The 22,705-nt window shown below is 34.0% G+C and overlaps 1 protein-coding gene across 3 annotated transcripts in view; it reads left to right on the forward strand.

The window, feature by feature from the left end:
• Positions 1-916: 916 nt before the first annotated feature.
• LOC126977925 (hillarin) overlaps positions 917-22,705 on the forward strand; it is an 88,080-nt gene continuing 66,291 nt past the window's right edge. Inside the window, exons 1-2 of one of the 3 annotated variants that reach the window (XM_050826617.1) lie at positions 917-1,187; positions 21,881-22,300. In XM_050826617.1, coding sequence (XP_050682574.1) covers positions 22,151-22,300 — 150 coding nt within the window. In that variant the 5' untranslated portion in view covers positions 917-1,187; positions 21,881-22,150. Of the gene's footprint in view, positions 1,188-5,826; positions 6,029-21,880; positions 22,301-22,705 lie in introns of those variants that run through there. The other 2 variants (XM_050826615.1, XM_050826616.1) reach the window with 2 other exon arrangements.

Raw genomic sequence — 22,705 nt, forward strand, 5'->3', positions numbered from 1 at the left:
AGATTTAAAAAATATCTTTAAAGGTGAATTTTCTATTGTAATTTTCGTAAAACTTCAAAATGGAATTGTATTATAGCGGTCAAGTGCAAGTCGGCTCGCACATTTCGATTTTCTGATAAATCTGAAAATCGGAACCCTTTAACGTTTAAGATTTATCAGGTATTTCTTTGTAGTCAAAACATTTTATTGTCCCTATGGTTGCCACTTGCGAAATCACTATTTTGCTATTTTAGTATTTTCTGTAACGAAACAAAGTGCACTTAGTTTTTTTTTTAATTATAATCACACTTTAAATTACCTTTAAAGTAACTCTCTACATAAAAATCTTTCTAGTCTGTAGTCTTACTTCAGAATGTTTTTAATATTTTTCACACTATACTATTTCATTTTCTTATAAGTATTCATATTAAAAACACTCAAGAATTTTAGTAGAGATTGACTACTAGAGAATCTCAAGTCGTTTTTGTATTTATATTTTTTTATGGTCCTGTTCAGGGCAAAGTTATCAAAATATTGTAGTGTTAGCAGCCTTTGTGCGTGCGAACTTCGTTTTACGTTTAGAGTTTTCGTTCCACAGTAGGTAGCCACAGTAACACTCAATCAATCAAGCTAATAGAAATTGTATAAACATCCTAAAGCGATTGTCAATATATATAAAATAAATATTTAGGTATATCATTCATAAGTTATTATTTATGAATTTTAAAATATAAATAATGAATTTCTAAAAATGTTATTCAAACTTAGCGATTTAAATGGTGTTATTATACGTCCGATATTACTTAATAGCAGGCTAGTATTTCCTTTTTTCATTATAAAACATTCAAAAGTTTTTATATTATTCTTTGGCCTTTCGACGCAAGACTGGCCGTAAACAATTGCAGGCGGGCGGCCACGGGCCAGTGTACAACCGGTCCCCGTGAGAGTAGTGCGTGTCGTGACTTGAGTCTGACAGACCGTGACAATTTAAAAAGTTATAATGTTCTAAGCCAGATTCGTTCTTTTTTCAAATGTACGTGCGCTGAATATAATATTGTAATGTGCCAGTGTTGTCTGTGGGATTATTCTTTGGAACATTACAGCCGCGATATAATTCATAATGTTCTTGTGAAGTTGGGGTAAACAAAAATATATTTAAAATATAAAAACTTGTCTTACATTATTGGTCACAAAACATTCATATCTAGGTATAAACATTTTATAACTTAGTAGTAATTACTAATTAATAGTAGATTTAATGGACGTCTTTTTGTACGGCTTTAATAAACATTTATCTAACAACGAAGTTGACCCGCATAGTACCTACTTAACTTACCAGAAATTATCTTACAGGATGTGAACTAAAGTGGCCTTGTAAGTGTTGAGTCAACATTTTTTCATTTAATTATTTACTAGTATAAAATGTTGATAAAACATGCACATAGGACATAATATAAGGCTTTACAATAATTAGAAGAATTAAACCGTTCATTTTGAGTTTGACTTAAAAGTTAAAACCCATTATTTATTTTTATTTTATTTATTTATTAAAGGAAAACCTACTTACAGCTAATGATACATTATATTATGTATTACAGAATATAAAACAACCAGCTGATTAACGATTGTGACGTATGTAGATATTTATTTAAATTAAATTGCGTTACATGCGAGTTAGTTACTAAACAAAATTGAAGTACTAATGTATCACATGCACCTCGTAAGGCATAGCAATGAACGACAGAGGGGCAGACATTCAAATATTTTTTTCCTCTAAGTATTTATTAATAGAATAGTAACTTTTTGCCAAAAGTAACTTTTTCAAAAAGCTTATGAATTTTTTAATATTCGTTTTGGCTTTTAAGTTTTCTGGTAACTAATTATAAATTTTAACTGACATTGGGTTGGGACCAGAACTGTGTAATGTTATATGTGTATGTATTATGTATATATACACGTCTATGATATATATACCTATATATTGTTCATTTAATATATACTACTACAAAATTTAGATCTACTATTCCACCTTCGCACGACACGCCACAAGTTAGGATATCATCCCCACCATCTGGATGTGTGGCGGTCCTCCACAGTGCGGTTTTCAAAGAGCTTTCTTCCACGTACTACAAAGCATTGGAATGAGCTTCCTTGTGCGGTGTTTCCGGGGCGATACGACATGGGTACCTTCAAAAAAAGTGCGTACACCTTCCTTAAAGGCCGGCAACGCTCCTGTGAATCCTCTGGTATTGCAAGAGATTGTGGGCGGCCGCGGCGGTGATCACTTAACAACAGGTGACCCGTACGCTCGTTTATCCTCCTATTCCATAAAAAAAAATTGTAGTACCACGATATAATGATTTTGATTATAGAAATATGTTATAATAATTTATAAAATGCATGTATTGAAGCTATTAAGTAGAGTATCTTAGTCAATTTAGTTATTTTAAAATATATTATGCTGGTCTGCCAGTAAACTAAGTGAGATCTTGAATTCTCACTTAACCTGGTTCAACTGTAATATAAACTGAATATATTTAGTTAAAATAAAGATGCATTAGCACAAGAAATAAAAAAAAGTGTGTGTAAAGCAAAAATCCTTAAAATTATTTATTCTACGTTTGTAGAAAGAACAATATTGTTAAAATCTTGCAAAGATAGCTTTAACTATTAATTATTTAATAACGAATACGTCTGTATGGGCTTGAACCCTTTGAAAGAATCAACTTCACCCAAATTTGAGTTACAGTGATGCGCGCGCATCTTACAATTTCACTCTCATTTTATTTTCATAACGCGCCTAAAGAAGTATAACTTCAAAATAGTTAATTTATCCATAAACGACACTGAGCAAAACGAATACACATAATTAGATAAGAAAACTTAGAACACTACTTTTTAAAAACTATTATTAAAAACATCTCTAAACTTGCATGTCATTATTTATAATATGATACAAAACTAAATAAAAAGGGGAAAGCGTATTTAATAGAAAATCCTAGGGAAGGCCAGCCTAGCGAAACTCTTTAAGAAATAAGCGATTCACTCGATTGTATGAAAGGTGCAGTCATTGATAGATTGACAGATGACAGCTATAATCTTGTAAAAAACGGAGATAGTCGAAATCCACTACGTTATAAACAACTGTTCGCATTCAAACTTACCCGTATTATACTTCGTCGAGAATCGCCCTACTGTAATTACTAGTATTTCAAACTTATGTTAAATCACTGCACGTTTCATACTAAACTTAATTTCAATTTTTACTTACGCAATCCCTCCTCTTATTACGTAGTTTTTACATCCTCTTTTGGGGAAGGCGGGAAATGTGTAGCGCGGGGCGAGGAACTAGTGATTTATGAATAAGCTTGTGAATAGTGCAAAATATCACAATGATTTGCTGTTTCAGTTACATAATACGGCAATTGATAAAGGATTATTTAGTCCACGCATATAGGTAAACATTTGAATATATTATACGAATATGCAACAACCTAACTAGATATAATTTTAACTAATGACATTATTGTTGTTATAATCTAATTATAATATAATCTATAAAAAAGTCAAGTGCCAGTTTTAACAATCTCAGACATAGCTAGCATACATGGTTCCATTAAGGAGGTCCGTAGACTCCTTTCGGCTTCATGACCAGATCGGTTCAATGGTCCTTCTTTCAGTCTCTTGTTTTGGTTGGTAGTCGCTAAACTATCTTGTGACCACACGTGAACGCCATTTCTGGTCTTGTATATCAATTACACTTCATCAGATAATGTTTTCTGTACACAAATATATACTTGATTCGTTTACTTTGTAAATGTTACTTTAATTGTAAAACATATTTTTGTTGAAAAAAAAAGCCCGCCGAGTTTGTTGCGCCCATTCTTCTCAGGCCTGAGGCATTCATTTTGGAATGGGTGGTAGTTTGTTTGACTTTCAATAAGTGATTTCACATCCTATTTTGAATTTGAATTTGAATAAACCAAAAATGGTAAATCATGTTGCGCAAAAGTCCCCATGGAATGGAAGTTGGAATTTTTTTCAAGCCGTTTTTAAAGCTTTTGGCTGAAATTATTGCCTTATATAGGTCAAAAATATATTTATAAAACTCAGGATATTTAAGCAGGCCTTTAATATGACGATAAAGAAATAAGAAATGACAAGTTACCTAAATAGCATTTTTGTATCTGTGTATTGCTGCTACTGCGGGCCCTACAATATGTAATTAAAAATGTTTTTTTACCACCTCGATGAAAAGCTCGTTTAAAACCCTTGTACGAGGGAGAAAAGTGGCCGACACTCTCCCGACAAGACGACTTATGTCCCTCGTACCAGGGACTAAAAGCGAGCTTTTTCATCTAGGTGGTAAAAAAATCGTATACGCACCTGAGATAAGCAGGACATTGCCACCCGCAATTGTGACAATTATTCCGCGGGTGAGAATGCGTAATATACTATCTTGTGTTCTTTTTTCAAAATGTTTATACTTACTGTCGAGCGAAAGTCGGCAGACCGCACAGGCCACTGACAGACAAATCATTCTACTGTGTCATTAATAACTACAAAATACAAACATGAAACAGTTAAATCTAAACTTTCAAGACTGAAGATAAATATATTATATTAAAATTATATTATATTCAAATTCAATGAGAAATTTGAACCACAGGTAATAAATAGGTCTCCTCTACAAAAATAGTGACCTAATAGGTGACTGAGTATTTTCTTTGCCTAACAAATACGAAGAGGACTTAAATATCACGTTCCTTTTTCGATTTGTTAACGTACACAGCAACATCTAGAAGGTTTTCGGTTAATCAACCATGTGCAACTACAATCCCAAAATTTCTTTTAAAAATTAATATTAGCTCGTTGCCTCGTTTATTAAAGTGAAACTTTTATAACATAATAATCCTTAATTTTTAAAATTCTATTTGACAAAATGAGTTCAGGTGAAAGCAATGAGTGTGATGAAAATACTTCAACGCCAACTTAATTTAAAAAGACAGCAATAGCCGTTTGTTTATGTGTGCCTCGGGAATCGATGCCTCTTTTGCTGGCCGCTGCAGTGATAATAATAATAAATTCTTTATTTCGACCAACAAATGATCATAATGTTACAAAGTAACTTAAAACCTAGTGTTTGTATAAGATATCTTAAAATCTAAGCCTTCCTAACCTAGGATAGGACCCACTTGTCAGCACATGTATTGTACAGCAGCGGTTCATTTACTGACAATCGAACCTGCGCAATAATGCCCTCAGAATACTATAGCCCGGACCCTACACAACAGGGATGTGCGCCGGTTACACCTCTGTCGTAAAAAAAAATATACGCGCGCCTCAGCCAACATCCCTGACGCGCTGCAGTACTTGGCGGCCCTAATAACATTCTGAACGCATTGTTCTACTTTACAATTAAACATTTATTACTAATAAGTTATTCTATATGTATTTTACATACCTAAAATAGTCAGATACACAAGGGTTTTAAAAAAAATTACCTGCTTAAGCACTACTCACAATTAAAAATACTGACGAAGTGAAATATGATGCATTTATTTATTTTGATTAATTTTCGTAATAATTAAAATATAATAATATTTAAGCAATCAAGTGACTTAAAAATGAATTATAAAATGTTATTCAAACTTAGTCATATAAAGTGTGTTATAATACGTCTTATATTATATAAAGCACGCTAGTACTCGTATTTCCTTTCCATTTCTTTTATATTTTATTCTAAATATTATTAATTTCATTCAAAAGTTTTTATATTATTCTTTGGCCTTTCGACGCAAGACTGGCCGTCAACAATTGCAGGCGGGCAGCAGTGTACAACCGGCCCCCGCGAGAGTAGTGCGTGCCGCGACTTGAGTCTGACAGACCGTGTCAATTTAAAAAGTTTTAATGTCATATACCAGATTCGTTCTTTTTTCAAATGTTCGTGCGCTGAATATAATATTGTAATGTGCCAGTGTTGTCTGTGGGATTATTCTTTGGAACATTACAGCCGCGATGTAATTGATAAAATTCTCGTGAAGTTTGGGTAAACAAAATTTATTTCAAATATAAAACTTGTCTTGCATTATTGGTGCACAAAACATACATATCTAGGTATAAACATTTTATTAGCTAGTAGTCATTAATAGTAAATAAAATGGTCGCCTTTTTGTACTGTTTGGTAAATATTTATCTACACCGAAGTTAGCATATACTTAACTTACCAGAAATTATCTTACAGGATGTGAACTAAAGTGACCTTGAATTTATAGGTTAAACTATTTTTATTGCTAAAACAAAATGAAGATAAGTCACGCTCATAGAAGGCTTTACAATAATTTTGAATGAGACAAATATTTTGTACTTACTATGTAAATAGAAATGGACGTAGTTCCAGAAAAACGTTCCAAGCCACAAACATCATATTTAATAGAATTTGTGTTTAAAGTTTAATAAATATTAGTGTATATACATGTCGGTTGGGCTACTAAGTCATGATGTCAGTTAGAGTGTCAGTAGGGCTGCCATTTTTTGTCAGTCTGTTAATATGAATCACGTGACCAGTTTTGTGTTCTTAACTCAATTTCGATATGATAGTGGTTTGGAACGTTTTTCTGGAATTACGTCTAAATATTATGTTATTATTAATTATAAAAACATGTATTGAAGCTATTAAGTAGAGTATCATAGGCAATAAAGGGTTAATACACAAACCGCCAATAATAATAATATTGACACACTTTTAACACAAATTATCTTGCCCTAAGTTAAGCATATATAGACTGTGTTATGGGTTACAAGACAACGATATATTTAATACAATATACTTACTTAAACATACATAAATTCATATAAACATACAAAAATACATTTCAACATCCATGACTCGGAAACAAACATCCATATTCATCATATAAATGCTTACACCTACCGGGATTCGAACCCGGGACCTCTAGCTTAGTAGGTACGATCGCTAACCACTTGGCTATACAGGTCGTCAATAAACTAAGTGTGTTCTTAGTTACTCTAAGCCTTAAGATCTATAACGCGTACTAAGTCTTTACTTATGTAAAACTTAGCTGAGTGTAAGCTTAGCATAATCTTTGATTTTGTTTTTATCAAATCAAATCAAAATCAGTTTATTCACGTAGGTCACGGAAATGACACTTATGAATGTCAAAAAAAAATAAAATATTTTTCTTAATTGAATCTACCGCTACTTCGTAAAGGGTTGAGCTAATGAGAAGAAGTAGCAAGAAACTCATTGCCACTCTTTTATATCAAGATTTACAGATCATTTCTATTACAATATAATATGTAAAATGAGCTTAAGCTAAGACAGGCAATAGTCAAGTTTGCGTTTTATCACACTCATCTACCTGAGTTTTACGTAATGAAATAAAATGAAATTTCTTTATTGCGTCGAAAACAGTATACATTATACATCTTAAATTTATTATAGTGTCTTCTATTCGGCTAATTTAAATTAGCATCCAAAAAGTTTACTTAATATTTAAAAAATCCTTAACATTAAACAAAAATTTGTCGGTTAACCATTTCAACAGGAGTCCAGTAAATCTTATGGCAACTTATAATAACTAAAAGAAAGAGACATTTTATCACGAATTCCTAATTATTAAAAGAATTGCTCGTTTTATACTTTAAGTAAGATTTGAGTCCAAAAAAATATTAACTTAGTCCTGATAAAGTTTTTATAACTTTTGATTATTTCTTTTAAAGATCATGTTTAGAACTTATAAACATCTAATTTTACATCCCTATTACTTTTAATGTTATCACGTTTTCGTCTTTAAAAAGATAGAATAAAGGTAATTTAAAACTAACAATGATATTAATTTGTCGACTCCATTCATTCGCCATAAAAATATGCGAACACGAGATCACGACTCCACGATTTCCATTCTCATAGGTACTTGTCGTCGATTCATGCTATCGACAGTGTTGCGTCGGTCACGAAATTGTTCATTACAGCCTAAAAATAGTACCTTTGTAAGAACAACTTGATAAAAAACGAACTAAGTCGGTTCTTTACCGAAATCTATTATTATGTCAGTCCATAGATAATTTATACGTCTAGATAGACAGGCCGAGTTATTTACTCTAGTGTGCGTGACAAGTTACGTCTTACTCTCGCGATTTCTCACTTTGTGTTAGTATTGGTTAAAATAAGCTTAATTGTCAATCTCAATTTTGAAATTTTGAAATGACCAGTACGTCTCGAATAGGCTGCAAGTCCTAATTCATCTTTTAAAATGCGCGACATGGGTCTAGGAGCTATCTTCATCCCTCGAGATAGAAGAGAGATAGAAATATTTTTCTTTCGGATAGGATATCTTCGAATTCTTTCCCTTACTGTTTTGACCACCTTTTTCGTACGTACACTACGTGGACGGCCAGATTTTTTTTTTCACAAACAGAGGAGGTCTAATAGCCCGGTACACACACGTTTTACTAATACCAAGCGTATGGAGAGTTTTAAAAATTGCATTTGGCTCCATACCTACTTTGTGTAATGCAATCAGAGCGATTCTGTTCTCTTTAAGACCCCAATCCATTTTTATATCGCAAAATATTGTACAATGTATTGGCGCCAAAATGACAAAACTCAATGAACAATCGTATAAAAATGACAGATTCCAAATTCAAATGTAATATTTTGTTTATTTTTAATTTTAACAGTAATTATGGCCAGACTAAATACAATGCTCACTTATTAACTCGCTGTTCTAATGTGGAAGTTATTACATATGCGTAAGTTGATAATTACAATTTTGGTTCTTTTAAAATCATTAATTCATACTGTGACGACCCCTATAGCCCAGTGGTTAGTGAACCTGCCTACTGCGAGCTAGCTGCAAACATTTATATGATGAATATGGATGTTTGTTTCCGAGTCATGGATGTTTATATGTATTTATGTATGTTTATGTAAGTATATTGTATTAAATATATCTATCGTTGTCTTGGACCCATAGTACAGGCTATGCCTAGTTTGGGGCAAGGTAATTTGTGTCAAAGTGTGTCAACTGTCAATATTATAACTTAAATAGGACTTACGGAAATCACTTTAAAACAAAACTTGGATTCTATCAAATCAAGTGATGACAATTATATTAAATTTAGTTTCTTAAAAACTAATTATTATTTTTTAATAATTGGTCATCATTCATATTCATTGCCCTGCCACCTTCGAGAACGCAATTGCCCTAAACAGACAGAAAATATTAGTATGACATAATATTACAAAATTACATTGAATTATTATAACTTATAACAAATGAAAGTGAGAGAAAATGATATTTAATTGATTAATACAAGGAGAACCACTCTCCCTTTACAAAAATAATTTACCTTTCAAGTTAATGAATTTTTTGGAGTAATGATGAGGACATTATATCTCTGCCTGACAAATACGGAAAAAACTTTAATAGCGAGTTGTTGTTTCAATTTGTACACGTACACAGCGCCATCTAGTGCAGGGGCCGGAAACCTTATCAAGCCTAAGGGCTCATTCTGAAATAATTTACTACAGAAGGGTGCATGTATGGTTGACGCAAATATTGGTCTCTTAAATTATTTATGTGGTCCTTTGCCTTGGATTTCTTCCCACAACTTGATGAAACCTGGCACATAATTAGTTCAAGTTCCTGTCCTCATACAATGATCCATATTTACATCTGTCATTCAGCTTCTTTATTTTGATTTCAAGAGCTTCGTTGTCGAAAATATGGATTCGCTTGCGTATGTTAACGCATTATTAATAAACGTGTATAGTGATAATGCTCATAAAATGGGCTATTTATTTTCATCGACACAATTCCATATGTTATCGACCCTTATTATTTCCAGCTCTAATTCGCCGTTATTTTCCATGCCAAAGTAATTTATAATCTTTATCGAAACATCATCTTCGTCAACCTCAAATGTGGGGCAAACGAAGAGGCATCAGTTTCTTTTTCACACACATACATGTGATCGATCATTCAAATTTCTTAAAATTTAAGAATGTGAAGTTGAATTTTCAGAGTGGGTTTGGCTTTAAACGTGTTCACTGATTCAACTATTTTTGCAACATGAATATTCCTTGCATTTCCAGGTTCGTTTAGTTTTATAGTCACATTAATTAGAAATACCAAATCCGCAAGCCACAAATGATCACGTAGGTAACAGTCGATAGTCATCCTTTCTCGTTGCTAAGTACACTTTAATTTCGATTAAAAAACTGAGTAAGCGTACAACCTCTGCTCAACCATCGAACACCCGTGTGCATTATCAACTCACATCATACTCAGCATCTTCAGCTTGCAAATGCTGCCAAACGGTATTGCATTGCTGCAGCCTTAATAGAGTGACTAAATTATCTTTAAAACAATCTTCATAGCGTGTTGAAAACGAAGAATTTTAGCACACGACGCCTCCTGGTGGATGGTGCAGTGGTAGCAAACGAATTGAGGAAACGCATCATTTGCTATAGAGCAACGAGGCTATTTTAATTGCCTAAAATTACAGGCGCACCATCAGTAACTAAAGCAGCTAACTTGTTAAATGGTTACTGATTTTCTTTTGCAAATCTTATAAACACAAGATAACAATTCAAGTCGACACATATGTTACCCACTATTTCATTCGTTTTGCAGCATTTTCTAAGACTAAAGAGGGCGCATAAAAAAGTTTACGGTCACAGCGTTGCCGACCCCTGATATACGGCCGTTTTCAATAACCAATCTATCCTTAGTTTAACTTACTAGAGGTAGACGAATCTATCCTCTTACGCTTACTTACATTTCAATAACCTATCGACATAAAGCATTGGACTATAACTATATTGGACTTAACTATGGATAGATAAGATCTTGTCATTAAACGGTGACAGCAATGTAACCGTAACTAGAGTTACGTTATTGAAAACGGCCACTAGTGGGTATCCGGTAAAACAACCATATTGTGCTATCCCAACTAGCTCTGCAACTGCAATAGCTCGTGTTCCTATTCGAAATAAAATAAATTATGCCTAATTTGTTAAGAAAAAGATTTTGTTCTTACATTTTTCTTCTATACTGTAAGTAATTAAGCTTTTGTTATATTCAATAAATAAATCCAACCTAAATACTGATAATATTAATATAAATCGTTGTAAGAAAATGACACCTGTCATCTGCTCGTCTTCTAATGGTATGATCTTATGCGCGACCACTGTAGGGTTAATTATGTATTGCACAAGTCAACTCAAAGCAACCTGCAAATTCATGAATGGTATACAATCTCATTGAAGAGTAAAAGTGAGATCGAAACCACATCCCACACAGCAACTGTTCTGGGCTGGCAGCCCACGCGGTGTTGACCAATGCTGGCCAAAATGTGCTCCCACTGCCCACCTGTGAAATTAATTTACAAATAAATGTCACTTCTTCGGTAAAACTTAATATTTATATGTCTTTTTATTGCATCAAAGTCATAATTATGTCGAACTAGACTTACCACACGACTTTCGCCTTAGTTTAGGTCATGCTATTATTTAACGAACCTTTCTTAATAGGACTCTAGTCGACAGCTCGAACTCGTTCAGTCATGTAAAAAATACACGCTGTATAGAGCAGTAAGATTTACCCTACCCATTGCAATGAAGTGCCGCTCAGGATTCTTGAAAAACCCAAAAATTCTGAGCGGCACTACAATAATTGCGCTCGTCACCTTGAGACATAAGATGTTAAGTCTCATTTGCTCAGTAATTTCGCTAGCTACGGCACCCTACAGACCGAAACACAGTTTACACATCACGGCAGAAATAGGCGCCGTTGTGGTACCCATCATCTACCCGGCTTCCTGTGCAAAGGAGCTTCCCACTGGTAAACGCTCAGGCACTCACACTCCGGTATAATGACTGAATGAAAATGACCGTGTAAAATTTTATAAATAGGCCATTGGGCTTATGACCTGAAGCCTACGCCTTTTTTTATGGCAAAGGAGGAAAAACGATCATACGGGTCACCTGGTGTTAAGTAATCACTGCCGTCCAAATTCTCTTGCAACATAGCCATAGGAATCACAGGAGTGTTTCCGGCCTTTAAGGAAGGTGAACGCTTTTGTAACATTTTCGAGCGTCGTTTAAAGATATAAGATAATATACTTACTACATCATTCAAAAATTTAGCTTAATGCCCACCCGTTAATAGGTCACTTCACACTAGAACAATAATATTTCACAATACTAAACAGTATGTCAATGTAAATAATTTCACTTTCAAACTATGTTTAATACGTTTCAAATATTAACACTTTCACAACTGTTCAAAGCGTCGGCAAAGAATATGTCATAGTACCAATTACATTGGCAATGTTTTATATACGAGAAGATAGGTATCGGCCAATTTCAGCATGTAATGTAAATCCTACTAATATTATAAATGTGAAAGTTTGTATGTCTGGATGTATGTTTGAACTTTTTTAACTCAAAATCTACTGAATAGATTTTGATGAAACTTTACAATAATACAGCTTACACACCAGAATAATAAATAGGCTATAATTTATAAAACTATAGTGTGAATTATAAAAAATATAAAAGAAGTGTGATTGTTACTAATGAATACATCTAGCGCCATCTCTTATCAACTAGCAAGCAAAAGATCAATACAATATAAATATGGCAAAACAACGTTTGCCGGGTCAGCTAGTCTTAATTAAGTTCGGGTTGCCAATCCAAGATATTCCTATTAACTTTTTGCTTTTAGCATTCTAACAGGAGATCTATGGAATATTTTGGTGATCTCTTTTTTTACACGCTTTTTTAGCTTGCTATGTATGTAGTTATGTACTATCAACTATGTTAGTATGTTGGTGACGGAAATAGGAATTTCCACGTTTGTTAATTTATCGATTTATCCAATTCACTTCCACTTATCTGCCTATCAATTATCATTCAATCTCTGCCTTTATCTTAAATTTTAGTTTACAGTCATCATTCTTAGGCCACTTTTTCACTTATAAGTTTATAACTTATTATAAAAATCATAAGCGTTCTATACAGTACTAAATTACAAACTTTAATTAAACATTTCATCCCCGATTAATATCCATTATAGTCTACATACTGCTATCTGTCCCTCATCTAAGAAGCCCAGAGCTGTAATAATTTTGGTGTGCAACCTACATCCGCTAATTTCCTCAGCGTCATTGTCGACAGTTTCGAATGCTTTTTTGAAATCCAGGTAAACCACATCATGTTTGTTACCTATTGCTAAAGTTAGTTGGTGCAACCCAGCCTAAAAAAGCAATCATACACAAGTATATAATATTTTTTTTATAATGAGATACATTTTATGTTTATCACACCCTTAGACTAAGGATTGGTCTCCGCTGCGCTCCAACTAGATGCCGTACAACCAAAGAACAAAAGCTTTTTTTTACGGCAACTTTATGCTGTAGTGTGTATTGACTATTTGTAAAGATGCTTTGTGCGTGGCATCCTGACACTCAATGGCTTCTTTCAAATTTTTTAACATACGTTTCGTGTTATTTTACATTGAAATTAATAAAATACAGAATACTTAGTGTTGATATGTGATGCCACTGTCTTTCTTATTTTGTAGTAGTATTCTTTTTACAAAGTTTTAATACCCACACATTTTAGTTACAATTATAGGCAAAGTTTAACAACATGTGGCACGTCAACGTCACACATTGTTGGAGACTAGCTCACTGTACGCCCACTTGGGTGTACTTTTAGTTGCCCCACTTTGCAACTACTCCTTTGGTATCTAGTTGGAGCGCGTGTTTTTGTAAAATAAGTTTGACATAGCTTTTGAAATGCAGATTCGATTGACTGTTGACATAGATCTGCATTCCATATTATAGTCTCATATTAGAGATCGCGGGGAATTGAATTCTAATTTATGTTCTAAAGCCCATGTTACTCCGTCACATAAGCCGTTTGTCTCCTTGAAATTTCACATCATTTTGCACATATCCTGGAATAAACAAAAAACTAGCAGACATGGTTTATTGTTTTTCCTAGGGTTGTCATTAACTTGTCTACAACCTTGTAACAGCTTGTTATTTTGGGACACGTTGGACCCGACTACTAACAAGTAAGCCAATGAGCGCTTTGTCGGCTCTGTGTGCGTTTCAGAACGACCAATGAAAAGCGTGCTTATGACTTGTGCCGGTATCTGTACTATTGCTACATCGGTAGTGTATAATAAACGTCCTTGACTCTTCTTAATTGCGAGACAATAATGTCAAATCGCTTGACACTTGGCCATAAATTCCACAGAATATCAACCAGTTTTCGTTCGAGTAAGTCGTAACAATCATTATTATGTGATGCTACCATTTATGAGGTATTTTATTATATACCAGCGCCCACTAATCTATATTAATAATAATAATATTGACACACTCTCACACAAATTATCTTGCCTCAAACTAGGCAAAGCCTGTACTATGGGTACAAGACAACTATATATTCAATACAATAACATACATAAATACAAATAAACATCCGTGACTCGGAAACAAACCGGGATTCGAACCCGGGACCTCTAGTACCGATGTGGCATTTCATTATCTCTAAAACTTTCGTATTGCTGATGTTAATCGTCGGCGGTTTTTATTTCCCATCAAGTTAGCCACTGAGCCTGTTTATCAACTTTGATATACTATTTTTTATCTAAAAAGGTCCTTCCGTTGTCTTTCTAGGTCTGTATGGAATGAGTCAAGAAATACCTACGTTCAAAAGAAATACGTACACTGACATTCATCACCACTGGTGGACAAAGGCCTCCCCCAAAGATCGCCATGATGATCGGTCCTGCGCTGCCCTCATCCAACCTATTCAGCGATCTTGACCTGATCGTTGGTCCATCATGTGAGGGCCTACCGTCTTCCGGTACGTGATCGCCATTCGAGGACTTTACTGCCCCAACGGCCATTTGTCCGTCGAACTATGAGCCCTGCCCACTGCCTCTTCAGTTGCGTAATCATTTGGAGTTATGTCGGTGACTTTGGTTCTTCTACGGATCTCCTTATTTCTGATTCGATCTCGCAGGGATACTCCGAACATAGCCCTCTCCCTTGCCCAATGAGCTTGACACTGACATTAAAGATTGACAAACCTCTTGTCATTCATCATTATGACTTAAAGTGATGCCACCATTTATGAGGTAGTTTATTAAATACCAGCGCCCACCTGCAAAATCTCTCACACATATTTCGCATACGTGGCAATTTTGAATGTTTTTTTTAAAGTGATAACCCTTACTCTTCGAAATAAATAAATTAAATTTGAAAACAAAATTTATAAACGATGCAGTACTTGAACCTACGACCCGTCGCGTTCCGTGCGAGCGCTCTTACCACTACGCCAACCGTTCGAGTGACGTATCGTTGATAAATCTTGTATACCTTGTTCAACTCTCAGCTTAGATAGAGATTATTTTGGGATACAGGGGTTTTAATTAGCACTATTATATATAAATAAGACATCTCGCAAGCTTATATCTCTTCATATGTAAATGGTAACAAATGCATTATTCATAGTGAGTAGGTATATCGTTGAGACGTGGAACGATTATGCGAGATCGGAATGCGACAGGTACACGCGTGTTCGACGAGGAATATCACGGTATTCGGACGAAGAGTGGCCTATCATTACGTCGGCACGCTCCAATACTTATGATTACTCTCTGGTACATGCTATAAGCGGTAGCGATTTGATATTTTTAATCTATATTCGTCAGTTTCACTTTAAAACTCGAGTGGCATTACATGATTTCTAAAACTATAGTATTGCAGATGTCTATGGTCAGCGATTTCTTTATTTCCTATCAAGTGAGCCAATACAGGTCAACCGCTTCGTTACGCGTTACGGCGCCAGTCTGTCTGCCTTCCCTTTCTCTCACACATACAGCAGCGGTAGGCAGGCTCCTCCTCTCTCACTCAATTGTTACTTTTATATGATTAAATAGTGATACTAATAATGTACATCCACAAAATTCTAACGTACATATTCAAGAATTGTAACTGAAAATAAAATATAATATATTATAATGTATATAAATAAAATATAATATATTTCATGTATTATTTATTATATAACATACATGTATAATAAATAATACATGAAATTTAAGTAATAACATAAGCTTTTCTCAAGTGAAACAATTTCAATATCAAATAGTTTATGTTATAACACGCGTTTTTATTTTTATCTAAAAACGGTCCTTCCGATGTATTTCAAGGTCGTTATGCAATGAGTACCTGTACAAATGTACCTTCAAAAGATATGCATATACTGACATTAAAGATTGACCAACTTCTTGTCATTCCTCTGTTGTTGAAAGAGAACAGGGCCAGTGGGCAACATGTAGGTAGTCCTCCCCAAAAAAAAATACAGAAAATTGATAATTTAAATAAATGCTTGAATTTGCACATTCATGCACTCCCCGCTTAAGCTTAACCCTTGAAGCAACATCTCATAAAGCGGTATACAGTTGTTAAGTATCGATTCGCTAATAAACAGCAGTTAGTTGTGTCGAGAAACAGAAAACAATTGTGAAGAAAGACAGCCTCAATTATGCTCTATAAACTTATAGAAATCGAACACATCCCTGGATACTGGTTAGATGCAATGTATTTTGTGTATTTATTATGTTTTAGCGAATATAAACATGAACATAGCTAAATCCGAGGTACTGATTAGTAATTACTAAGGGTAAAATCAGATGATCTAACACCAAACTCCAAGGGAATAACATAATCTTAAAATGGTAACAGGGGCGTAACTAATTATTTACAAAATAAAAGAATACATATGATAAACTATACTTCTCCCTTCTCAATTCAGTTACATTGTACTTCAAAAATTGCGGCATGCAATTTAGCTTATAAAATAATATAGCTGTTAAATCGGTCGCCATCTTGAACAGTAATGCCAACTTAAAGTTCTATACCTCTAAAAGAAACACCCCTTACAATCAAAACAAAGTAAAAACTGTGTATTGGATATATTTTTAAAAGAATATTTGTTTTGAAAGCTGTGCACATATTTTACAAACAATAACGAATCTAAAAAAGTAGTTAATAGAATTCTTGTCTATTTTGTCTTTATGTATGTCCGGTTGTGCAATCCTTACGCGCGATTGATAATAATAATAATTAACTGTATGAATAATTTAACAGATAAATTATTACATTTTATTTCATTTGTTTATTTATTTAACAGGTACACACAACAGAATTACAACAAATACATAATAAACAAAAAAAACTATCAGCTAAATACAAGATAGGCTCCACGAGGGTGTGTACACAGCATGTTAAGCATAAATTAATAACTATGAAAATACAACAATAATAGCGATTTTTTAAATTTACTTTAGGTAATGTAGTATTATAAAAGAAAAAGAGAGAGAAAATATATATCTGGACAAATAGAAGTGAATAATAATAATACTTAGTAATAATATTAAGACTATTTAAATAATTTAAACTAATTAAGGAATTTATATAAACTAGATGATGATGATGATGATGAACTGTGCATGTCAGGTACTTCACTGATTTCGAATAGTAGTGCATTGTATTGACGACAAACTCTATAGATAGGGCTATAGAAGGACACGGAATGGTAAAAGGCTTTTCATGTCTTGAAGACCTTAGATGAAAATCCGACTAGAGGGTAGTAGAAATTGTGCCATCGAGTATTTTGTATAAAGTCGTTAGGCCATGCAATTTGCGACGACTCTCGAGGCTCAGTAACTTGAAGTGAGAGATAGCCTTTCCTCATTCAGCTCCCTTATTTATTACATCCCTTATTTACATTATAATTATATACATTAATAATTAAAGCCATCTTACCAATTAAGCATTCACGTATTGCTGAAGAGCTAGGAAGCATTGTTAATTTTTTTGTTACTTTTTTTTCTCTGACTATATAACCTCATCTTTTGAGCAAGTTGGTATTTCATTCTCTACCAAGAATAAAAAAATGGCTATAGTTATATTATTTTAACATGTGAGATTTTATTTATTTTACAAAGAATGATATAGAGTTATATTGATATTATTCTATAAAAAAAAACACTTACACTTTGTACAACTGATTATTATTTTCATTTTATATCCTATTTATAATTCATTAATATCACTTGCACGTTTTAAAATATTCACTCATTAAATAAAGTGATTTAATTTTTTTTTTTTAAAACAATTCGACACGTGTTTCGCCTCTACACGAGGCATCCTCAGGACGTGTTGTCTCGCCAAAATCTGGCACGAGACTGCAAGTTAGCAAAGATCTCGTGTAGAGGCGAAACACGTGTCGAATTGTTTTAAAAACAAATATTGACGGAATTAACACTAAAGAAAACTTAAATGATTTAAAATTGTGACATTACTGGGAAAATGAGATTTGACATCTTATGTCTCAAGTTAACGAGCGCAGCAGGCAAGACGTATTAATTCCGACGTAAGACGTAATACTTCCCTTATTTTCATAAAAAAAAAAGAAATTGAAGTTTAGATTAATAATTACCACATATCAATATGACGTTGTTATTGAATATTAACGAATATGGCTGTATGGGCTCGAAACCTTTGCCTCTCCTAGTAATGGACGAAGAAACCAAAAACCGGATGATACAGAAACGTGACGCCATCTTGCCGTAACCAACCGTCGTTACATTGCCGTCTAGTTACCTCGTAGTCGCCCCTTAAGAAGTTTTACTTCAAAAATACTTTCCCAAAAGTTAAAAACATCCCACAAAGAGCAAGCGAGTGCGAGATAGCGGCAATACTTTTCTCCCGTTTAATTTAAACATATGAGCACTTATATTATTATATCAAAAGGCATTTTATGTATTTAGTTATAAACGCAAGCCTATTGAAATATAAAACAATTACTAACTAATTATGTAACTTATTAAAATCCCACTGCTCGGCAATGGCCTTCCTCTTCCTCCATTCATCCTTAATATGCTGTGCGGGACTATATAGCACTCCTTCGTAATTAATTGTCTTGTCTCTCCATCTCAGGCAGGTCTTCGCTTCATCTTTCGTTACTTGTCCTTGTCAAAATCAATAATTTTGGAATTCTATTTGAATTCTACTACATCATCTTCGAAACCAAATGGCGCTCTGATAGCACTGTAATATCTAAATGATCGGACAGCCTGGGACTAGATTGTGATTATTTTATAGCGATAGAAATGATTGTACAATATTGTATATTTTTATTGAAAAGAGCGCAAAAAAAGAATGCTGGGAGAGTTTCTTGCGCCGCTTCTTCTCTCTCAGAGCGCCATTTGTTTCCGAAGCGGTAGTAGTATCTAGTAGTTATTAGAAATTTCATCAAAAAGAATTCTAAATGAATCAATTTCCAGAAAATAAATGCCTTTTATGCCTTTTAATATAACTTTGAAAGTTTTACTCAATCATAACAATTATTGAAGTGTCATTTGTTTTAAATAACAATTACATTGTTTTACAGTGTTACACATACAAGTAAATACATTCAGCGGTATGTGTAATTAAAATGAAGTTTGAGGGGAGGAAATGGAGGGTTACTTGGATCGATAAAAAACGTGGTCAGTTTCATTGGATAAGTCCATGACTAATGCGTCTTGTACCTACTTCATATGAGTTTACTGTAATACTGTACGAAACATTCTACCTTTGGGAGGCTCCTTTGCACCGGATGCCTGTTATGGTACCTATATGGGTACCACAACGGCACCTATTTCTGCCGTGAAGCAGTGATGTGTAAGCATTATTGTGTTTTGGTCTGAAGTGCGCCGTAGCTAAGTTACCGGGCAAATTCGACTAAGATCAAGGTGACGAGCGCAATTGCGCGGCACTGCATTATAATGGTCAGGGCGTATCAATTACCATCAGCTAAATGTCCTGCTCATCTCGTCCCCTATTTTCATTAAAAAAAACTTTGTCACGTTTCCGTCAGTGACGTCAGTGGGCACTAGTCAAAGTTAGTAAACAGTTTTGATCGATGTCTTTTGAAGTACCTATATGATTGGAACCATAGACTAGCTATGCTAGCGTATGAAGAGAGAAAAAGAAGAAAGAGAGAGAAGAACAACTCTGAGATACAGCAAGATAGAAAATGACAGCGAATCTATTGTTACACGTTTGTTATTAGCTCCTTAGTATTAGCCTTTATTATTCCTTTGTATTAGCTAACGCACACAACAAAACAAAATTGGTTCCGCATTATCGAGCTGTCTGTTGTATACGCAAGTCTTTGCCTGGAACTGACGTCACTAATATGGCGGGCTATCACAATATCAATATCCGGGGATTACATATTTTTAGTGATTTATAGCCACGCTTTCATAAATAAAACGTGCTTAAATTATTTCATATAAATTATTTAGAGTTTGAGATTCAAATTTTTTTTTTGCTACATGGTTGAAATTTTTACCAATTATTTTATACCGAAGAACGAATTAATGCATTAAAAAAGGTCACACAGATCCCTAACATATCATACAATAAGTGAAGACAACAAAATTACTCGAAACGGTATGACGTATGATTACTTTGTAAACGGAATATTGCAGTAATTTATCTTACAATCATGACTTTAGAATAACTCTCAATAATTAAAATACACACCAGACGGCTCCAGTACTCTGTGCCACTTCTTCCTATTAGCTCATCCCTTTACGAACTGGCAGTAATTTTAAGAAGAAAAATGATTTTTTGACATTCATTTGTGTCATTTCCGTGACCTACATGAATAAAGTGACTTTGGGAACGGTTAGATCACTTAGCGCTGCGTATAAAAATGACGTTTCTTCTTTCCGGATTTATGTGGATGTTCCGAAGAGCCTTTCGACCTGACCTACCAAACATCCACTCAAGTGTTTTGTGTTCACTTACCACCTGCTGACTCATAAGCTCATTAGTCCTCCTCAGACTTGCCATAAAAAAATGAAATTAACCTCAACTTTACACAAGGCTTAAGAGTTCACATCGCTGTATACTTATTTAACTAATAAATACCACGTCAGGTGTAAGCAAGCGTCTTATCATCATCAGCCGGAAGACGTCCACTGCTGGAGAAAGGCCTATATATAAGGCGTATTCCGGCGATCTTGACCGATTCATCGGTCCATCTTGTGAGGGGCCTACCAGCACTGCGTCTTCCTGTACGTGGTCGCCATTCGAGGACTTTTCTGCCCCAACGGCCATCTGTCCGTCGAACTATGTGCCTTGCACTATGTGTCGGTGGCGTTGCTTCTCCTACTTCTCTCCTCATTTCTGATTAGATCTCGAAGGGAAACTCTGAGAATAGTTCTCTCCATTGCCCTAACAAGCGTCTTACATTATCTTTATAGAGTAAACTATCGGAATTAAATATTTTTGCAGAATAACGCTTAATTATATTACACGCTCTTTATTATCTTCACCTGTATCTATGTTTGTTTGTAACCGACTCATTTGGGCGCGATTTTGACCCATTTAAACGACTAGATTTCGTTTAAACGTAGTAGATTTATCGAGGACCGATGACAATACATTAATTTGATTAAATTATTCCATTTTTCAATTTGCAAAATAAGATTTTTGTTAATTTATATATAATTTTCATCTATCGTCTATGAGGCTGATTACTAAAGAGGTTACTATCTTTAATCGATTTATCTAATATTAGGCAATTTTCGAATACCAAAGAGAATTTATAATTCAACAAAGCTAATAATAGTTTATAAAAACTAAAAAAAAACACGCTTTTATAAATAAACCAAACTGAAAAGTGTGTTTTTTAGTTTTCATTTAACTACTATTTATTAATACAATATTACTTACAGGATTTTTTTTTTGACAGACCGCATTATTTTAATTTAACTCATAATTTTTTTAGACAAATTTGAACAACGGCGCATTGGACATACAAATGTGACATTTAAAAAAGTATATGATACACATGTCACTGACAATGTGTTAAATACAAAAAGTGTAAATAATCATAAAAATAACAAATTGATACTTAAATAAAGACAATTCAGTAAATAATTTACTACACGAGTGTTGCTTGACAATAAATGAATAATTTTAGTGTAAGTGGTGAGTGAAAATACCGTGCCAAAGTGAAGTGAAGTGATTTTATGATGTTGAAAAGTTAGAGGCCATCATGTATAGGCCCAACTTCTACGAGAGCACCTGCTTCAGGTGCAATGAGATAGTGTATCAGGTCGACAGAGTGGGGCCACTGAAGGACTTCACCTTCTTCCACAGTGGATGCTTTAAATGCGCTGTGTGCGGAACCAAACTCACATTAAAGGTAAATATTTTAGATCATACCTTACCGGACGTTTTCAATAACCTATCTATCCTCAGATTAACTTACTAGATGTAGACAAATCTATCCTTTTACGCTAACTTACATTTCAATAACCCATTGACAGATTAGCATTGGACTATAACTGTATTGGACATAACTATGGATAGATAAGATCTTGTCATTAAACGGTGATAGCAATATATCCGTAACTAGAGATACGTTATTGAAAACGGCCCTAGATCATTTATATTTTTAGATAGAAAATGACAGCTGTGAAAACGTCGAAAAAAAATTGAGCTTAGAACTAACCTCTAAAAAAATCGCGAGTGTAAGACGTAGAGAGTGTAGCTTGTAACGCGCATTAATCTAATATTCCTGGCCTGTTTTTATCGGTTGTCTAACAGC

Source organism: Leptidea sinapis, chromosome 46, assembly GCF_905404315.1.
Source record: "Leptidea sinapis chromosome 46, ilLepSina1.1, whole genome shotgun sequence".
Classification (NCBI taxonomy): Eukaryota; Metazoa; Arthropoda; class Insecta; order Lepidoptera; family Pieridae; genus Leptidea; species Leptidea sinapis.